Consider the following 22,719-nt stretch of genomic DNA (forward strand, 5'->3'; position numbering starts at 1 on the left):
ACAGAGTGTCTCGCACGGACCTTAAACATGAGACTTTGTGCCAAGAGATTGACCCAGGGCCATCTCGCGATGATGTAGAACATGAGATTCTTGTAAGACACGCCCTACTTACAACCAAACAGCAGCACGGGCAGGAACACACTTAGTCGTGTTTTAGCTTGGAGCACACACAAATCCAGGGCTGTCGGCGCATATAAACCATATGAGGACAATATGTTATAAATGAAACATAGACGACTAAGCGAAGAAGAAAGCAGCATGGAGAAAAGAGACTCAAAAGCATTGGAGAGAAAAAGGAGCAAAAAAAAAAAAAAAAAAGAAAAAGAATAATCTAGTTGGAAATTCAGAAAATAAGGGAATTATCAGCCCAAATAAGTGGAATTGAAAAAAAGCATGTCCAATTCAGATGTTGGCGCTATACACATGCAGAGCAGTTTAGAGATTATGAAAGCAGTGGAATTCAAAAGGCTCAAAAAAAAAAAGTTGGTGCGATACACATATAGAGAAAGTTAAAGAATTTGAAAGTAGAAAAATTAGAAAGTATAAAAAAAGAGACTGCAGTAGCGCAAACAAACGAAAATTATTACTCGAAAAAGGGAAAGTAATCACCACGGACCAGATGTCATTGAAACAAACGCAGGATAAAGCGAGGTTAGAAATAAGACAGTAGAAAACAAAGTAAAACGTCATAAAAAGGTTAAAAAACAAGGGGCCAAACACATGCAGAGCAGGTTAGAGAGAGAATGAAAACTGGAATTCAAAAGACTCATAGAAACACATGCACAGCAAGATACAGAATATGAAAGCAGAAAAAAATGACAGTGTCAAAACAAAGAAAGTAAACCGCATCCGCGCAAAGAAAGAGAAATTACTACTTGGTGAAATAAAAAAAAAAGGCGAATAGAGATCGAATATATGGACATACAGTAGGTGACATGTCAGAAGTATGTAAATATTGTAAGGCTTTGAAGTTTAAGTCAAGAGAATTTCAAAAACGGAGTTTACCTCACATGCATTTAGTCATTAAACACATGTCTCACTGACCTCATTAAAAAGATTCAAAATATTGTTTTTACAGAAATTCTCAAATAAAAAAGTGAAACTAATGAAATAGCGACAATTCAAAGAAAAAAAAATCTTAAGTGTGTATCAGGAAAAACAAAAATGGGGGTTGGCGAGCAGGGGGAAAAGCCTCCTAGTCTTAAAAACAAAAATGGCACAAACATCGATTTCTTTAGAAAGAAAATATGCTTCGGAGATCGCTTAATTTCAGTAATGTGACAAGTATGACAAATTTCTTTAGTAGCTGGATCGTAGGGCTTGTTTCGATAACCTCTGCTGATGTAGTATTCAGTCAAGACAGATGTACATTTTCTTTGGTTTATCTTCATATAATCGTTCTTCATGTTTGAAAATATATATTTTGAAGGGTAGTCTAGTCTTGCTTGATTTTGCTTTGATTTTTTGATCAATGTTGAACCAAAAGAATTGGGAAGAATAGCACTTTGAATATTTGTACAGTATAAATATTTTCAAATATTCGGTTTCTTAAAAAGAATGTTCAATATATGTTTATTTTTATTATTTTGCACAATAAAGACACTTTGGAATTACTTCAGTTAATTAAAATGGTCCTTATGAAAAGAAACACCCATTGCTAACCTATGAAATTGGCCCAACAATTTCTACAGCACATTTTCATACACAAAAACAAATTAAATTAGGTAAGAACAACAATGAATAAGTATAAAAAAAAATATGGGCTTATATAATGTGGATATATTAACTAGTAGAAAAGTAGAATATATATATATATATATTATATACACATACATATATATACATATCTCTCTATCTCTATCTCTATATATATATATATATCTCTATCTCTCTCTCTATATATATATATGTATGTGTGTGTGAACAAAAACTGCACAAGTTTCAAGGCCAAAAGACCATCCAGTTCTCACTAGGTATTTTAAGAACATCAAGGTTCTTTAGCAACTAAGATGGATTTAGTCTAAAAAGCATATGCACATGATTATACTGTAACAGTTATAATTCTGAATTATATCCAGAATGACATCTTTGGCCATATGTCTTACCCTTACAATCATACTAGAGCTTCTCCATGAACTTCGACTATGCTACGTATATCTCTGGCACTCTGACTTTCACAGAGTCAGACAATATAGCTGGGTTCCCTCAGGGGTGTGTTTTGTCTTTTCTCTTTTTCTATGTCTATACCAATGACTGCACACCCTAATGACCCATCTGTAAAACTCCTTAGGTTTGCTGATGGCACTATCCTGATTGGCCTGATCAAGGACAGTGATGAGGTGGTTGTAGATTTTAGGAGACAACTTCCCATTGCTTTCAACCCAGTTATAAACAGTCTCACTGTGGTATCATTTACATTTCTTTGCACCACTGTCAAACATTGTCTATAATTGGATACAAACACAATTTCTCTTATCAAAAAAGCTCAGCATCTTATTTTTTCTCGATCAACGTACACCAAATTAAAACATTAACCTGTCCCAATCAGTGTTGGCTCCTTTTTATAGAACAGTCATTGAAAGCAACCTTATTTTCTCCATAATTTTAAATTACAGAGGGACTTGGACAACATACATGCTTGGGAAGATTTGTGGCAGATGAAACTTAATGTAAATAATTGTAAAGTATTACACGTAGGAAGGAATAATAGGCTTGAATACAGAATGGGAGGTCTCAAAAACAAAATGACACCTTATCAGTGTAGTATTTAGGAGCTGACACTCATCTGCCAGACAGAATAGGACTATTTGTAAGAAGCAGAATAAGTTTTGCAGATGATATAAAGCTAGGTGGATTGGCAGATAATCTAGAATCTAATGAAAAATTACACAGGGACTTGGACAGCATACAGATTTTTGGAGATGTAATTTAATGTAAGTAAATGTTAACTAATACACATAGGAAATAAATGTTAGGTTTGAATATACTATGGGATGTCTGAAAATCGAAAGTACACCTTATGAGAAGGATTTAGAACTCATAGCGGACTCAACACTATCAACTGCCAGTGTTCAGAAGCTATTAAGAAGGCTAACACAATGTTAGGTTATATAGCATGATGTGTAGAGTACAAGTCCAAGGAGGTTACGCTCAAGCTTTATATTGCACTGGTTAGGCCTCACCTAGAGTACTGTGCACCACTAGAAAAAAAAGAGCGCTCTAGGTCGATTCCAGGGCTACAGGGGATAAATTATGAGGACAGATTACAAGAGCTGAGTCTTTTCAGTTTAAGCAAAAGAATATTAAGATGAGACATAACTGAAATGTTCAAAAGTATGAACTGAATTACCACAGTGAATCAAGACTGTTTCTTTAAAATAAGTTAATCAAGAAGACACATTTGGAAGTTTCTTAAAGGAAAACATCTCATGATGGGTAAAAGCAAACCCTCACAAGACCTTAACAAAAGAATATTAAGAACAGACATGATTAAAGTATTCAAAATTATGAACTGAATTAATACAGTGGATCAAGATTCTTATTTTAAAATGAGTTCATCAAGAACAAAGGGACACAGCTGGAAACCTGTTAAGTGTAAACTTCGCACAAACAGAAAGTTTTTTTTTTCTCTACAGAGAACTACAGGTACATGGAATAAGCTACCAAGTAGGGTGGTAGACAGTAGAACTTTAGGGACTTTCAAAACTAGACCTGATGTTATTTTGGAAGAATTAAGTGGATATTAGTGGTGAGCTTTTTTGGGCTGAATGACTTGTTCTAGTGTTCTAATACAGCTGTTATGAACTTTACCCTACTCAGGAGCCACACTGACAAAAAATATTTTTGCAACAGCTGCAATCCAAAAACATTTCTTTTCCTTTTCAGCCCATAGCTGTCCACCCTTCTTAAAGTCAAATTATCACAAAACTGCAGCAAACAATGAATTAAATTACTTGCCTTTTGTGTATATGTAGCATTATAACACTACAAACCACGATTTAGCTGCATACACTAAGCAACACAACAATCATCATGGAAAGCAGCTCTTCTATTCCTGCTATGTTGGAATATGGTTTTCTTCTATAAAGGGTGACCAGCCCATTCAGGGAATGGCCACCTAAGAGGCACAAAAACCATAGAACAATTACAGTCTGCATTTTCAAAAAAATGTGTTTCTACTTGTCCACACTGAAACACAGGCTAGCATTTTTAGAAGTAGAAGGCTCTGGAGAGCATTTTCAGAAGTCTCTGTTTTCGGAAGTTGAAAATACATGGGGATAAACAGTAGTTTGGACAGGGCCCATGAGGAATTCCAAGCAACTATGTTGCCTGAATATAATGTTCAAGTCTGGAGCATTGGGCATTAATATTCCAATTGTCTTTTTTTTTTTTTTTTTGAGATTTAGTTAACACATGCTGGCTCTGAAGGCAACAAACTTAACCATGACATAGTTCGCCACTTTTAATGTTCAATTACTACTCATTTGCAGAATTTAAAAGGCTAAAAAACAGAACACTGAATGAGATATGTGCCTAGAAAGTTTTTTGTTTGACTGGTTAATGTATTTTTAAATCATTTGCTAACTACGACTTAATAAGCCCAGGTTAAGACAATATCATAGTATTTGTTTCACTCTGCTCCTACTAAGTCATCTTGGAAATTGGTCCTGCTCTCGGCAGCTAGGAGTTCCTCTAAATAGCGAATTATGAATTTTGTAAAACAAAGACAGCAATAGGGAAAAAGGTACGGTGTATTACTGTAATATTTTTAGCATAAAAAAAGTACACTGAAAACGTTTTTTTCCATTTTAAGGTTATGTTTTTTTTAATCTATTTTCTTACTTCACAATAAAATATTTCTAACAAGTTAAAAGGTGTACTGGGTTATGTTTTCCTTTCATTGAAAAGTGGATTTATACTTTTTTGTACAAAGTACTGGCAGGCAAAAACTTTAGCACGGCTGTAAAAATTCCACCAAAAAAAAAAAAAAGGCAGTGACCATAATCAATGTTAATTGATAGGATTCTTTTTGGTTTTCAGAGTGTTGCAGGTTAGAAAAGAGCTTTACATAAAATGTGCCACTCACCAACACTGTCAAATAAACATAATATAATCATACAGTCATATGAAAAAGTTTGGGAACCCTGCACCTGCATTTTTCTTGGCCTGCCAGACCTGGGTTTAACAGCAACTGTACCTGTGGCCTTCCATTTCCTGATTACATTCCTTACAGCTGAAACTGACAGTTTAAACCTCTGAGATAGCTTTTTGTAGCCTTCCCCTAAACCATGATACTGAACAATCTTTGTTTTCAGATCTTTGGAGAATTTGTTGAGAATACCATGCTGTCACTCTTCAGAGGAGAGTCAAAGGGAAGCACAACTTGCAACTGACCACCTTAAATACCCTTTCTCATGTTTGGACACACCTGTCTATGAAGTTTAAGGCTTAACAAGCTAATCCAACCAATTTGGTGTTGCAAGTAATCAGTATTGAGCAGTTACATGCATTCAAATCAGCAAAATTACAAGGGTACCCAAATTTTTACACAGCCAGTTTTTCACATTTGATTTAATTTCATACTAAATACTGCTTCACTAAAAATCTTTGTTCGGAAAACACCCCAGTACTCAGATGTTCCTAGGAAATGAAAGACATACCACTGTTAGTTTACTCTACTTTCAACAGAAAAGATATTATGCAGGCTGAGAGGGGTTCCCAGACTTTTCATATGACAGTATATTACAAACCCATTTATAAAAATGTACATGTTTTAGTGCAGTAGGTTTTCCAGTTTGTATTTTCAAAACTGAAATGAAATCTGCTATTGTGAGAGATTGTGAGAGTTTAATGTTTGTCTTGGTACAAGAGAGAGTCTGGAAGATATGCAAATTTAAATCTAATAAACAAGTACTCATTCTTTCAGTCATCGTAGTATCTATAAATCAAACTAGTAAAGCACTTAAAAGCCAAAAAATGTAAAAATGACAAACAAATATTTCATATTAATTAATTTCATTAATGAACACATCTCTCAAGAGATTACACTTAAACACACACCCGTGTACACCGATTCATTTATCCATTCATTAATCCCCAAAAAAGTCTTACTTCACATAATTAGATGAGAGAACAGAAGAACAATTTTGTTGTCAGTGCAGTTTATTATTCATATTTAAGTCAACATAGGCTATATTATTACCTTTATAAAGCATTAACCTTCTTAGCATAACATTTTTTCTCAAAAGACATGTAAAAATCATGGAATTTTTTGGCCTGAAAAATAATAATACTTTTATTAAAGCTCTTCTTCTACTATAAAACATGCAAAGCACTAGAATTACAAAGTGAGAATTGTACAAAAGTATGATACAAATAATAATATTAACAATAATATGAACAGCATACTGCACATGTGTGAGTGATGTAAGCATCACTTTCAAATTCACCAGAATCACTTTATGTTTCACTGTCCATTTCAATTTCACTGCCTGAAGACAGATTCACCTTGGTGTTTCTTAGACGCCATTATGAGGATAGGAGAAGACGCATCTACACTGTTGTCTGGGTAACTCCCAGGCTTGTTGCATACGCAAGACATGTCTATACCGTTGCCCAAGAAACACTTGGCACTAGCATTGTGGGCACTTTACACCCCGAGTAATCCTTGTGTCTTGCACAAGATGCGTTTATGCTAGAGCAACACTTTTAGCCAAAAAAAAGCCCAAGTGATGCTTGGGTGTAATGCTAAGGACATTAATTTAACAAATAGACACTGCAGTATACCTCCAAGTTGTAACAAACTACATTATGTGCCAGTATTCTCCTGAAGCTTGTTTGAGTACACACAGCAAGCCAATTAGAGGAACATTCACCATGAATCTTGTTTGCAAGAGGCCACCATAGCTTTACCTCCATGACTGGAAAAACTGAAATACTGGGCAGCAGAGAAAAAAGTTAAGTGTTTTTTTGGATGAGATGAATGATCGGAGCAAAGGTGGAGAGTAAGGCCGGAGTTATACTTCACGCGACGCATGCTGCAGCGGACACTCCTGCTACGCAAGCGTTGTAGTGTTTATACTTGCGCACGTACTTTACGTAAATCTGGAGGAATCCACCAGGTGGCAGTGCGAGATATTATCGCGGTGAGAACATGTTCGGCTTCTCTGTGTTGTGAATTGCCTAAAACACCTATTAAATTCTGATAACACCTTACCGCAATATCTCTGAAAAGGATGTTTATTGATTAAATCCATAAATCCATGGATGTGTGTGTCCATTCCAGGAAGCATTGGGCACAAGTGAGAAACAGTCCCTTGACGAGGCCTCAGCTCATCGCAAGGTGAATACAAGCACACACATACACTAGCATCATTTTAGCGGCACCAAATCCCCAAATCTGCATATATTTGGAAGGAAACCGGAGCACAGTGTGGAATACAAGCAGGAAATACCAGCAACATAACGCTCCGCCACCGTGACACCCCCATGTGTGTAATTATTAACAGTATTCATTATTTAAATGGAATTATATGTAAAATGTAACATACACATTTTAACGCATTTCATCATGAAAGTGATATCAAGTATAAATCTAAAGATTCTAAAATGTGCAGAGCGTTGGAATATCATACATTTAATTTGTTCTGTTTGGCGATCTAATGCTGCTTTCCGCTGCTGAAGCAAAATGCCGACAAACAGATGCATTCGTGGTGCTTTGATATTTAAGCGTCGCATATTCCCGATCGTAATGACACGATACATTTTAAAAGTCTCACATACCATCTTTTGTGCCATCTATTTTTTATTGTTTTACTTTACTTTATCATTAAAGCAGACGGTCGTAAACGTCATCCCAGTTTTTAATCGCTTCGAGCTTCTTGGACCTGACAGCAGGTAAACTACGAGGTTAAAGTGGACATTTCGAGATTAAAGCCGAAATTTCCACTCTAATCACAAAATACACGTTTTCACTGTGTCCTTTATTTTTTTCTCAGTGGCTCAAATGTAATGCTATACATTATGTTGCTGCTGTTAAGTTGCAAAAATTAAAAAATAAAAAAGACATATATAAATGACATGATACATTTTAAAAGTCTCACATACCATCTTTTGTGCCATCTATTTTTTTTTTTGCAACTTCACATCGGCTACATAACGTATAGCGCTGTATTTGAGCCATTCATCAAACAACAAAGTGCGACATCGATCCCCGAAGGATCTCCATAGAGGCTTGCTGTCACATGTAGATAGTAAACAGAGACTCGGACATCACGTTCCAACTTTTAGCACACTCGCGCCCGACTTTTGCTGGTACTGCAACTCGCGCACGCGTCGCGTTCATTTCTGAGGACCTGCTCAGATGACGCGTGAAATGAATGCTGGGAACACGTGGCAGCCATGATGCGGACGCGTACGCGTTCTGAGCGTGAAGTATAAATGAGCCCTAAGTAGCACAACTAAATGCAGCACTGGGCACGTCATAAGGTTCTGTGCCTGATAATTTAGTAGAGCTGTCTGGGCAAGTTAATGAATATTTGTTTATAGTTACAGTATGTTTACCTGGCTGAACTGTGGCAGGTAAGAACTGATGGGCCTTGCAAATTACAAAATTTGGGGATTAGTTTAATCTAAACTGGCAGATACTGAGTGGTAATTTCTTGTAGATTACTCTCCATTCAATAAAGGACAGCTACCAAATACGGACATTTGATCATTGTGTTAATGAGTGCTTTATATGTTGTCACACATGTGCGACTGGGAAACATCTGAAAGGCCTTAAAGATAATACTACCACACCTGACCAGGGTATGGCGTGCTGCACTAACTCTCCTTATCAATCTTCTGCAGACCATCCATGGGAAATCTTGCTAGGTCCCGGCACCAGTGATGATGTCACTTTATTTCCCTCGTTGGTGAGGAGGTCACTTCCTGTTCCAGCTCCAGTGATGACGTCACTTCCAGGAGAAAAGGCATTGCTTCCGGTTCTGGCACTACTGATGACATCACTTCCGGTCCCGAGCTTTAAAGCTGTTATCTTTTCCTGTTATATTCAGTTCTGTTGTGGACTCAAACGTGATCATCTCGATCAATTTAAAACCCATTTGCAGCCAAGGCACAATATACGGATGGCTGCCCCAAACCTTTTTATGTCTGTGGTCTGCTTTTGTGACAATTTGTAACATACATCAATAAATATTTACAAACACAAATACTCTGCAAGTCTAGGTCTATTTGTTTTTCGGTACCTTTTTTTAAACTCTAAACATCATTACTGCTACTGTTTTCAGATTATCATTTAGGCAAATGGGGCAGTGCATGAATTATGGTACACAGGTTAAGCGCAATGGGGATTTCAGTAATTTAGGTGAAGTCAAAAATAAAAAGTTAGAAAGCACTGAGAAGTGTGTATATATATATATATATATATATATACATATACACACACATACATGTATATATATATACATATATATATATATATATATATATATATATATATATATATATATATATATATATATATATATATATATATATATATATATATATATATATATATATATATATATATATATATATATATATATATATATATATATATATATATATATATATATATATATATATATATATATATATATATATATATATATATATATATATATATATATATATATATATATATATATATATATATATATATATATATATATATATATATATATATATACAGTCATGTGAAAACATTAGGACACCCTTTGAAAGCATGTGGTTTTTGTAACATTTTTAATAAATGGTTATTTCATCTCCGTTTCAACAATACAGAGAGATTAAAGTAATCCAACTAAACAAAGAAAACTGAAGAAAAGTCTTTTCAAGATCTTCTGTAAATGTCATTCTACAAAAATGCCTATTCTAACTGAGGAAAAGATAGGACACCCTCACATGTATTCCCTCTTAAATTGGCTCAGATCTCACACAGGTATATCACACCAGGTGCACATAATTAGTAGATCGTTACTCTGCATGTTGAATGAGGCTTGCCCTATTTAAACCTCAGACATTTAGTTTGGTGTGCTCCTGACTGTTGAAGTGAGAGTGAGCACCATGGTGAGAACAAAAGAGCTGTCAGAGGACTTCAGAAAAAGATTGTAGCAGCCTATGAGTCTGGGAAGGGATTTAAAAGATCTCAAAAGATTTTGAAATCAGCCATTCCACTGTCCGGAAGATAGTCTACAAGTGGAGGGCTTTCAAAACAACTGCCAACATGCCCAGGACTGGTCGCCCCAGCAAGTTCACCCCAAGAGCAGACCGCAAGATGCTAAAAGAGGTCTCCAAAACCCTAAAGTGTCATCTCGAGAACTACAGCAGGCTCTGGCTACTGTTGATGTAGAAGTACATGCCTCTACAATCAGAAAGAGACTGTACAAGTTTAACTTGCATGGGAGGTGTGCAAGGAGGAAACCTTTGCTTTCCAAGAGAAACATCGAGGCCAGACTGACATTTGCCAGAGATAAAGTTGACAAAGACCAGGACTTCTGGAATAATGTTCTTTGGACAGATGAGTCCAAAATTGAATTATTTGGACACAACAGCAGAGGACATGTTTGGCGTAAACCAAACACAGCATTCCAAGAAAAGAACCTCATACCAACTGTGAAGCATGGAGGTGGAAGTGTCATGGTTTGGGGCTGCTTTGCTGCAGCAGGACCTGGTCAGCTCACCATCATAGAATCCACGATGAATTCTACTGTGTATCAGAAGGTGCTTGAAGAACATGTGAGACCATCAGTTAGAAAATTAAAGCTGAAGCGGAACTGGACCATGCAACATGACAATGACCCAAAACATACTAGTAAATCAACCAAAGATTGGCTGAAAAGAAGAAATGGAGAGTCCTGGAATGGCCAAGTCAAAGTCCAGATTTGAATCCCATTGAGATGCTGTGGGTGACTTGAAAAGGGCTGTACGTGCAAGAAACCCTCAAACATCTCACAGCTGAAAAAGTTCTGCATTGAGGAGTGGGGTAAAATTTCCTCAGACCGATGTCGAAGACTGGTAGATGGCTACAAGAACCGTCTCACTGCAGTTATTTCAGCCAAAGGAGGTAACACTCGCTATTAGGGGCAAGGGTGTCCTATCTTTTCCTCAGTTAGAATAGGCATTTTTGTAGAATGACATTTACAGAAGATCTTGAAAAGACTTTTCTTCAGTTTTCTTTGTTTAGTTGGATTACTTTAATCTCTCTGTATTGTTGAAACGGAGATGAAATAACCATTTATTAAAAATGTTACAAAAACCACATGCTTTCAAAGGGTGTCCTAATGTTTTCACATGACTGTATATGTATGTATATATATATATATATATATATATATATATATATATATATATATATATATATATATATATATATATATATATATATATATATATATATATATATATATATATATATATATATATATATATATATATATATATATATATATATATATATATATATATATACACACACACACACACACACACACACACAAACCAGATTCCAAAAAAGTTGGGACACTAAACAAATTGTGAATAAAAACTGAATGCAATGATGTGGAGATGGCAAATGTCAATATTTTATTTGTAATAGAACGTAGATGACAGATCAAACGTTTAATCCGAGTAAATGTATCATTTTAAAGGAAAAATATGTTGATTCAAAATTTCACGGTGTCAACAAATCCCAAAAAGTTGGGACAAGTAGCAATAAGAGGCTGGAAAAAGTAAATTTGAGCATAACGAAGAGCTGGAAGACCAATAAACACTAATTAGGTCAATTGGCAACATGATTGGGTATAAAAAGAGCTTCTCAGAGTGGCAGTGTCTCTCAGAAGCCAAGATGGGTAGAGGATCACCAATTCCCACAATGTTGCGCAGAAAGATAGTGGAGCAATATCAGAAAGGTGTTACCCAGCGAAAAATTGCAAAGACTTTGCATCTATCATCATCAACTGTGCATAACATCATCCGAAGATTCAGAGAATCTGGAACAATCTCTGTGCGTAAGGGTCAAGGCCGTAAAACCATACTGGATGCCCGTGATCTCCGGCCCTTAAACGACACTGCACCACAAACAGGAATGCTACTGTAAAGGAAATCACAGAATGGGCTCAGGAATACTTCCAGAAACCATTGTCAGTGAACACAATCCACCGTGCCATCCGCCGTTGCCAGCTGAAACTCTACAGTGCAAAGAAGAAGCCATTTCTAAGCAAGATCCACAAGCTCAGGCATTTTCACTGGGCCAGGGATCATTTAAAATAGAGTGTGGCAAAATGGAAGACTGTTCTGTGGTCAGACGAGTCACGATTCAAAGTTCTTTTTGGAAATCTGGGACGCCATGTCATCCGGACCAAAGAGGACAAGGACAACCCAAGTTGTTATCAACGCTCAGTTCAGAAGCCTGCATCTCTGATGGTATGGGGTTGCATGAGTGCGTGTGGCATGGGCAGCTTGCATGTCTGGAAAGGCACCATCAATGCAGAAAAATATATTCAGGTTCTAGAACAACATATGCTCCCATCCAGACGTCATCTCTTTCAGGGAAGACCCTGCATTTTTCAACAAGATAATGCCAGACCACATTCTGCATCAATCACAACATCATGGCTGCGTAGGAGAAGGATCCGGTACTGAAATGGCCAGTCTGCAGTCCAGATCTTTCACCTATAGAGAACATTTGGTGCATCATAAAGAGGAAGGTGCGACAAAGAAGGCCCAAGACGATTGAACAGTTAGAGGCCTGTATTAGACAAGAATGGGAGAGCATTCCTATTTCTAAACTTGAGAAACTGGTCTCCTCGGTCCCCAGACGTCTGTTGAGTGTTGTAAGAAGGGGAGATGTCACACAGTGGTGAAAATGGCCTTGAAATTCTGAATCAACATATTTTTCCCTTAAAATGATACATTTTCTCAGTTTAAACTTTTGTTCCGTGATTTATGTTCTATTCTGAATAAAATATTAGAAGTTGGCACCTACACATCATTGCATTCATTTTTTATTCACGAGTTGTATAGTGTCCCAACTTTTTTGGAATCCTGTTTGTATGTATGTATGTATGTATGTATGTATGTATGTATGTATGTATGTATGTATGTATGTATGTATGTATGTATGTATGTATACACACACACACACACACATATACATATACACAGATACATACATATAATATGGTGGACCGTGCATTTCACACCTAGGCCTTCAGTAGTGCTGCGTCTGAATCAACCTGCCCCATAAAAACTAATTTATGGTTATAAAAACCATTTTAATATTCAGAAATACAGTATAAAGAGCTGTTGCATTGCAGATAGCTAACTCCTGTAGCCACAATAAATGCCTTTATTGAACAGACAAACCAGGGGTGACCAAGTTCCTTTTTACTGCAGCTACAGTCACGACACACATAAAACACATCAATAATAACTCAAACTTGCAATATTATGTAGGAAAATTCCCTTTCTATCGCCATCAAAGCTAATGCTGAAAGTCAAACCGGCCCTGTCGTATTTCTGGCATAAGTTTTAATTCGCTTTAGGGCTGAAAATGTCCGCTAACAGAAGCAGTGGACACAGGAATGGTCATTGCCAAACATACCAATGTGTACAACTGCCCCATGCTCTCATTCAGATTTTTCTGATGAAGGAAGTCAAGGAGATCAGTGGGAGATTTTCCTGCAAAATCATCCATGGCATACATTACAGTCAGTTCTGTTTTTAGCTGAGACAGATCAAAAAGTGCTCCGTGGCTCTGTGTTAAATTGTACAAGGCTGCATGCAGGAAATTTTTCTTGTATTCCCGAAACTTCTGGGGGTCGAGGAGCGTGACAAACATCAGTTTTTCTTGGTCTTGAAATCTGGTCTGTGTCTGGCAAATAATATTGTTCAGAATCCTGCCATGGAGTTGGCAGTAGTGTGCGTGAGGATCTTGCGCTTGACCTCTGTGTGCTCGGAGCGCCTGCGGTGCGTTCAGTGGCCTTGTAGAGTTCCTCATATCGGCTTCTATCCAATCAATGGGTCTGAATACGGCGATGTTGCCGTACGCCTGCTAGAGGGCCCTATTGATGCCAACTCAAAATCTGATTGGTTGAAGCAACAGTTTAAATTGACATTTATTTTGTGTTAGAGGGCCTACAGAACGGATTGTGAAGGCCTCTTTGACTTTGACTGGCAGCAAATGATGGCTGAAATGTGATTGGTTAAATGCTTTAATACGAAAATACATGTCTGGAAGCAGCACAACCATCGGAAAAGCAATGAAAGGAAGCTGACAGACTATTTGGAATTATTTAATAAGTATTCATGGACAAAATATAATTAACATCAGTGTGTGATTCAGATATTTTTTTGGGCCAGCAGAGAAAGCCTTGCAGGATGATTTGATAATCACTATTTCTTTCAATCAGGTTCGTATTTGGAGGATGTGTTGTGTTCAAGTTACATTCCGTGTTTGTCAACCGTTGTAAAGATAACAGGTTTTATTTATCGATTCCTTTCTTACTGCATCAATAAACTGCTCGTCTTCCTTTTTGTTTGAGACATCACACACTGCATGCATGGGTTTTTTTATTTTTTTAACAGTCTTCCTTTAGCTGGACATTGACTTTTTCCACTGTGGGCTTTTTTTCCGCAGTAGCTGCAGTTATGAATATGCTTGTATGCGTCACTCGCTTCATATTCTTTTGCTGCCTTCTCAATTGTGTAATGTGTTTTTAGTTCAGTGCTATTTGGAGCTCTTCCTTGTTCTCGGAGTACTGCATTCACAGTCAGTTCACGTGAGCCGCTTGGACTACATGCATCGAAGGTTCTCAGCTGTGCTTGTGCTATCTCGTGCGATGTCCACAGCTTTATTTAATGTTAGCTAAGACCCCGGCACTTAAAAGTTTCTCTTGGAGTTTTACCGAGTTTGTGCTAAACACCACCCTGATCATCTCATCTTCGTCTGCGTAAGCACAGTCCTTCACCCGCAAATATTTAGCAGTAGTTTCTATTGGATTGCCGCTGACGGACGGCCTTATTGCAGGCACTCAATTACGTGGGAGGCATGACAATGAGGGACGCAACTCCGCCTCACACGGCAACCGAGCTGCAGGCTATGGCCGGTATATATGTACATAAGTAGGTTCCAGTTATGACCGTTACGCGTAGATTTTCGAAATGAAACCTGGCTAACTTTTGTAAGTTAGCTGTAAGGAATGAGCCTGCCAAATTTCAGCCTTCTACCTACACGGGAAGTTGGAGAATTAGTGATTAGTGAGTGAGTGAGTGAGTGTCAGTCAGTTAGTGAGGGCTTTTTTTATTAGTATAGATACAAATATTAAAAGAAAAACGAAACTGACCCAGTAAATACTGTGGACATATTACAGGACCACTGAAAACAAAAACACAGCAAACTGTAATGATACTAGACTTTAAAAAAATAAATATATATTGGCAGTACCATGGTAAATCAGAAAGGCAAACTTGGAAAAAATTCATTTTCAATGACAACAACCTGATCGACAAACGTTTTCACCACAATAAGAGACCAGAAGAAGAGACGACCATGTCAGAATAATTTAAGAGAGAAAGAGGAACTGGAATCTGAAACAAACTTCCTACTAGCCTGCTCCAAGATTCTAGAAATCATATCTAAATACTTCACCATATCTACAGTCCCATTGTACCTAAGGAGCTGAATCATGAATTAGACAAACTGAACTTTACATAAACTGATTACAAAACAAAGATGAAAAAGGGTGCACAATTAAAAATTTGCATGGTGTGGTGGTTACATAATTTCATTTTATATGGTGAAACAGAGACATTCAGGTCTGCCATACTTCCATTATCTGAGCACACAATGGCCGTTAGGAGTAGGAAAATTTCTCCTATACTGTAGCCACGTCCTCTCTCTATTCCTGTCTCTTACAGTATCATGATGGTGTCTGTGAGTGTATTTAACAACTGACAATATTTACCCGAGGTCGACATATAAAAAATGAATATAGCAAATAACCATAGAATTACAATATTTTACTAGACACACACTAAATTCAAAAGAAATATAATTAATAAAGCTGATTCAAAGGAAAAAAAAATAAACATAATGCATGCAGCTTTTGATATTTACCTCATCATCAAGAATGTCACAGGCTAAATGAATTCTGGACACATCCACTTGATGGGGTTCAGCCTTGAGCTTTCTTGCCTGTAAACTCCACAATTTGACACATGAGCTATCAAAGCCGGCTGCAAGTAGTTTACTGTTGGCCGAAACTTCAGCAGTGTTGAGCAGTTGGTCAGTATTATGAAATGCATAAAAACAGATTGTTGTGAGGGATGGCGGCCCATCCTTTACACGTTTAATGCATTCTTGCAATGAATCAAGGGCAGCCTCATTCTGTAGAATGCTTGCAGTCATATTGCCCGTGTCTATATTGCTGCTGCTTTCAGTTCTTGAGGACCCTATTGCACCAACAGTGCTGCAACCATATAGTTGATAATCAATTCTTTGAGAAGCTGTCACCTCTAGCTGTATGCAAGAAGCTAGAATTTTGCAAAGTGCAATATTATTGTCACTCTGGAGGTAGCGAAGAAGATAATTGTAGGCTTTATCTGAGAGATGAATGGTATATTTGTTATCCAGAAAAGCACGAAGTTTAGGGTTAGCTGAAATATCCTGGACTGTTAATGTTGTTCTTAGCTGGTCAACGATGTCTTTCTGATCTACATCACTTAGAAACATTCCATGATATCGGCTATAAAAGCTGTCTACAGCACTTTTAAGGCCACAGTGCACCATATCCAGATGGAGATAGACAAACATAGGATAAAGCACTGACATCACTTCTTGACTCCACTGTATGTCTGCATCTGTAAAAGAAGATTGATGCTATTAGCATAGTTATAAAAATTGAAAACTTAGAAAAAATATGTGCAGATTGAAATATTTTTAGTTCTTGTATAATCTTAATTAGAAACTCATGCATCTCATTGGCTGTTTTTTTTATTTTGGTCCTTCTCCAGGCTGATGGTAAAGCTGTCCTCCTGGGATTAAAAGCAATTTTGCTACCATTTGGGAGACGGGCATCATACCAACTGACTGGAAAATGGGACTTATCATCCCTGTCTAGAAAGAGATAGGCGATTGCCTGGAATATGGCAACTACAGAGGGGAATAACACTGCTCTCGGTGCTGGGCGAGGTCCTTGCTAGAGTCATCCTCAACAGGATCTGTGATTACTCAAAGTGACTGGAGCAGTCTGGTTTTACACCAAAGACATCAACCACATCCTGGCACTGAGGGTTCTCATCAAGCACAAAAACCAATAAATCAGTAGAGTTTCTTTATAGCCTGTTGATTTTTGTAAAGTGTTTGACTCAGTTGATTGAGCTGCCCTGTGAGACACCCCGAGACTTTGCGGGATCCACCCGAAGCTGCTGGATATCATGGCCGGCCTATACATTGATACTGTGAGTGCTGTGGAGGGTGGAAGCCGACCGTTTGCTATTTTTCCCCCGTTGATTCTGGGGTTTTTCAGGGGTGTGTTCTTGTTGCTACCCTGTTCAATGCTTGCAATGGAGAATCTTATAGGAGCTCTCAAGAGACCAAGTGAGTGGTCCGAGTGTCTGGGCTTGTGAGTGTCCTGGAAAAAATCCACGAAATAGGAGTTTAATGACCTCTTGGGCATACCCATCAGCAGTGTGTCTGTTTGCGGAGAGAGTGTCAACCGTGTCGAGAGGTTTACTTACCTCTGCAGCAACATTCATGTCTCTGGGGAGTCTTCCTATGAAGTCAGTAGATGGATTGAGAGAGCATGGGAAGTCTTGAGGTCGCTCCTTATATCTCTGCAAATGGATGAAGGTCCAAGTCTTTAGAGTCCTGGTTCTTCCTGTTTTGCTATATGGTTGCGAGACATGGACTTTGTCAGTACTGTGTCTCTTCAGAGAATCCATGGATACTGCTGGTTTGACTGAGTCAAATGAGTGGTTGATAATGGAGTCCCAAATGAGGCACAGTGCCTGCATTGTGCGGGAGCATGAATTATGCCACTATGACCGTATGGCATGATTCTGCAGCATCCTCACTGTTGAGGACCTGAGCAGCTGGACCAGGCCAAGGAGACACCCACATAACATCTGGCTGGAGTAGATAGATGGTCATTCTGGAGAGCAGGACTGGACCGCATGTCTGCCTGGGGAGGAGCTGCTCCCCAGTCTGACCTGACCTATACTTTTCAGCTTCCTAGTGAAAATATATGGTAAGATGCTGGTAGGGAGACTATCCAGTATCTGAACCTTGGATTAGGACAAAGAACAATGCATATTTAGATTATGTCCTAACTTTGGAACAGTGGATCAAACTTCTGACTTTCCACAAGTATTGGATGTTTCTCAAGAGTTCTGCCAATCCATCTGCACTTTGTACACAAAAATTAAGATTTCAATATCCATTATTAAAAGTAACTATACACTCAAAATGCAGGCTAAAATGTCTGGGTGCAACAAATGAGTTTGTATTGTCTGTGCCGTTTTTTTTTATTTATTATTATTACATATGAAATGCTTATGATGACTTATGCACAGCTGCTTAAAAGATAGGTGAAAACTGCAGCCTGAAATCACAACCCTTCACCAAAACAGGAATCAATCAAAAACAGCAAAATAGGGCAGAATTTGCACAGCCTCTTTGTATCTATAATGCATGTAAGACACACTGAGAAAAATCACTCATGGCTGCTCAAACACATTAAACACAGTTATTACTTGTTACCTGATAGATGGGTATTTAAGACTCAACTTTATACTTCACAGTGCAGGATACCACAGCTGGGTTCTATGGGTAGGAGCAGGCTGCTAAGGAATAACATTTAGTACTAAACTTGCTTTCTCTTACCCCTTTACTTCAAAAAGGTAATATAGATGATCTTAATAATTTGTTTTCCATTACACTGTATTGTTTCAGGTTTTCTGTGTCAAGTCAGCAGCCAAAAAAAAAAACATGTAGGTGGCAAGTGCTGGCTAAGGTAGCTAAAATGGACATTGCGGACACTGAAATGGCTCTAGTTTTGATATTTAAAATTATTTTAGTAACAAGGTTAAAATCAGTAATCTCTCTCTCTCTATATATCTATATCTATAATTCACTAAGGCAAGACAACCATGGAAAACACGCCGGAAGGGGCGTGGATTCACTAAGCCGCCGACAAGTGAGACGCCCATGGCGCACGCAGGAAGGAGACACGCCCACCAACTCTAAGACCATTGGATACGACGACAACTCACAGAACCATGCCCACCAACTCGGACGCGATGACACAGGAAAAACAACGTCATTTATGTTCGTCTATCGTAACGTCCACATGCACCTCTGAGCCACGTTGACTGGTCATAGAGGCATGTTTCTCGCGGAGGTGAATCGCTATATGCAGCGTGTAAAATAGTTTGCGAGGGGTATCCCATGGGATCCTTAAAACAATCCTTTAAAACTGAGGTTAAAACACAATGAAGGAAGCAGTCTTTAAAAACCAATAAGCCCTGTGCCTCCATTTCATTACCGTATCACCTGCTTCACCAATGCAGGCCCTGCAACAGTCGAGACGCGCTCTCAGCAGCTGACCTTCTCTGTGCCTGACCGGTTCACACAGAGGCAGCGCGAGAGAAAGCCGCGCAAACACACAGGCAGCTGGTGGGCGGGTCTCCGTGAGTTTCTCTTGCGAGCGTGCACATGACCAGGTGGTGTGTATGCTTCGAGAACCAGGGTAGACGTGGCAGGACTATCTAAGAACAGACATGTTTGTCACGGATGTGAATCGCTGTATGCAGCATGTAAAACAGTTTCCGAGGGGTTTCCCATGGTCTTACAGTTGGTGGGCGGGTCTCTGTCAGTTGCTCTTGCGACTGGGCACATGAACAGGCAGTGTGTATGCTTCGAGTGCGAGGGTGGACGCGACAGGACCATCTAGGAAAAATCATGTCGCAGAGGTGAATCGCTGTATGCGGCGTGTAGAACAGTTTGCGAGGGGTTTCTCATGGTCTTACAGTTGGTGGGCGGGTCTCTGTCGGTTGCTCTTGCGAGCGGGCACATGAACAGGCAGTGTGTATGCTTCGAGAGCGTGGGTGGATGCGACAGCACCATCTAAGAAGAATCACATTTGTCGTGGATGTGAATCGCTGTATGCGGCGTGTAAAACGCTGTATTGTATGTTGCCCTCTCCAGAGTTACATCTTTTCATTCACCTACAGTCGTATCTTCAAAACCAACCCCATTTGGACAACTGTGTCTTTCAGGAAGTGTTCACCCATCAATACATAATTATGCTGCGTATGCTACGCCGCGTGTTGGCTAGTAGTATTTATTTTTCATTGGGTTTAATTAGATAAATGAAGCATAAATTTCAGATTTAAGCGTGAGGTGAAACAGGCTCAGAAGCAGATTTGATACTTTTAGGTTGTTGGAGTGGTTTTTGAAAACATGGTCTCAGCGCAACTTAGGATCTAAGAGCAGGAAGTCAAGTAAAATAATTTGCCCCAAAACATGTCATAAGTCTGCTCAATTTACTAATTACAAAACAAATAACCATTCAAATATTTGAATGGGCATAGGCAGAAGAGATCCTAGAAGAGATAGGCAAAAAGGATCTGTAAATTACTGCAATACTCCACAGTGTATTCAGGATAACATGATGCAAAATTATGGTGAGGCAAACAAATAAACAATAGTTCATTACATTCAAACATCAGCTTTATTGCCTTTTTTGAAAATGATTTTTATGAACGCATTTAAATTACATTCAAACTTTGACATTCAAGTGGATGGCAAAAATGTATCCTAAGGTATATTGGGAAAATTGGACCATTTGGTCACAGAATTTTCAGAGCAACAGTAAGCAAAACAACTGTGTTAACTGCACAGTCATTACAGGTTTGGTAAAACATATTGTGGGTGCATTACAGAAGTTTCTTAATACAACACACAAACATAAGTTTCAGCATAACAAATTACAAGATTTAAAATGTGTCTAATCAGGAATGCAATCAATCTTACAAATCAAAGTGTAGATGCCACATGGGCATCCTGGCCAGAAGAGGGGATGGTTCTTTACCCGGATGGGAGACTCCTAACAGGCATATAGGCATCCTGGCCGGGGGGGAAAAAAAGAAGGGATCAGACCCAGAAGGAATGATGAAAAAGCATGCACGGACAGCCCAATAAAAAGAAATGTGTCACCGGGGAGGGGTTTAACTCCCTCAACACGCTAGATGGCAGCAGCCCTGGATATTGGTGCCTAGTAAAAAGCCTGCAGGGCATGCCAGGAGATGTAGTCCAACAAAACAGTCCTGCTAGGTCACTGTGTGCCGCAAGAGGGTGCTGTAGGGAGACAAGTTCCCTATTATAATCAACTTTCACATGACTCGGAAGTGCTTCCATCGGGAAATCGCCCTGGCACCGGAAGTACTTCTTGGTCCATAATAAAAGGGACCGCACTCCCAAGTCAGAGCTGGGAGGTAGACAGGCAACACTTGACTGGAGGAGAGTAGTGCGGTGGTGAGAGAAATTGTAGTGGTGTGAATTGCGGAGAAAGAAAACCTGTTTAAGTAATTCTCTTACTGGTTGGAGGAGTTAAAGTGAATACACCAACCTTTATTTGAACCTGGGACTGTAATTCATGGTTTTATGTTGGGGGTTGGGGCTCATTGATGCCCCGGATTCTATCACAATAGAAATAATTAAAATTTATAATCAAACCCCACTAAAACTCACAGACTCATTTAGAAAAGAAAGCTAATTAGTAATTAATAAAAAAAATAAAAGCAGCCCAATATATTATACAACCATTTATTAAATAAAACAATGGGAGGTTTAAAGAGACTTGGGTAGACATATTTTAGAATAACTTTTTTGAATTCCTACAAAATTCTAAAGAAGCTCTGAAAACTTCCACATAAAAAGGTAGAATTTTTTTTCTAGTTTTAGATAATAAAAAAATATTTTCTCATTAAGATTTAAAGGGTCCATTAGAATTATTTTAATTGGAAACAAGTGATTAATGTTCTAATAATGAAGTGTAGGTAGTAATAGCCAGTTTATCACTAGACAGTCTAAGCTCATATTCTTATATAATACGCTACCGTGGCTGTTCGTTTGTCTGTCCAGGATTTCAAATCACCTGTAGCTCGCAAACCGTTTGAAGTATTGACCTGAAATTTGGTACACATATACTCCGTGACATCTACTATCCACTTTTGGGTGATCACTGATCTCCAACGTTATTCCTCTTTTTATTTTTATTTTATTTGATCGTAGAATAAACTCTTGGCAGCGGCCAGCAGGGCGGCCGTGCGGCACATGCGTACGGGCGCCATTCTCATTCCCTACCACCTTCACCATCACTTCCCCTACCTCTTCATATCTTAAATCATTCTTAAGGTAGTTTGAAGACTTAAGTGCCAGCTTAAGTGAAAAATATAGGAAAACATACTAAGTTAATGCAACACAAACACTGACTTAAATTAGTTTTGACGATAAAAGATGCAGACGAAAGAAGAGAAGAAATGGGCCACTAGGGTGGAGAAAAGAACAGCTGCTCAGGAAGCAGCAAGCGCATCAACCTCTGAGCATACGAATGGTTAACATACAGAGAAAGAGTCTGAAAATTATAAATGCTCATGTCAAGTGTATTCACT

The 22,719-nt window shown here is 38.3% G+C and overlaps 2 protein-coding genes across 6 annotated transcripts in view; one reads left to right on the top strand and one right to left on the bottom strand.

The window, feature by feature from the left end:
* The window catches only part of urb2 (URB2 ribosome biogenesis homolog), a 246,717-nt gene that overhangs the window by 10,338 nt on the left and 213,660 nt on the right, over positions 1–22,719 (top strand). The gene's annotated exons all lie outside the window — the stretch shown is intronic.
* taf5l (TAF5-like RNA polymerase II, p300/CBP-associated factor (PCAF)-associated factor) overlaps positions 1–22,719 on the bottom strand; it is a 70,535-nt gene that overhangs the window by 7,944 nt on the left and 39,872 nt on the right. For all 5 annotated transcript variants that reach the window (XM_039748293.1, XM_039748289.1, XM_039748288.1 and 2 more), the window contains one exon: positions 16,163–16,905. In XM_039748293.1, coding sequence (XP_039604227.1) covers positions 16,163–16,905 — 743 coding nt within the window. The remainder of the gene's footprint in view (positions 1–16,162; positions 16,906–22,719) is intronic.

This window comes from Polypterus senegalus, chromosome 3, assembly GCF_016835505.1.
Source record: "Polypterus senegalus isolate Bchr_013 chromosome 3, ASM1683550v1, whole genome shotgun sequence".
NCBI classification, from domain to species: Eukaryota; Metazoa; Chordata; class Cladistia; order Polypteriformes; family Polypteridae; genus Polypterus; species Polypterus senegalus.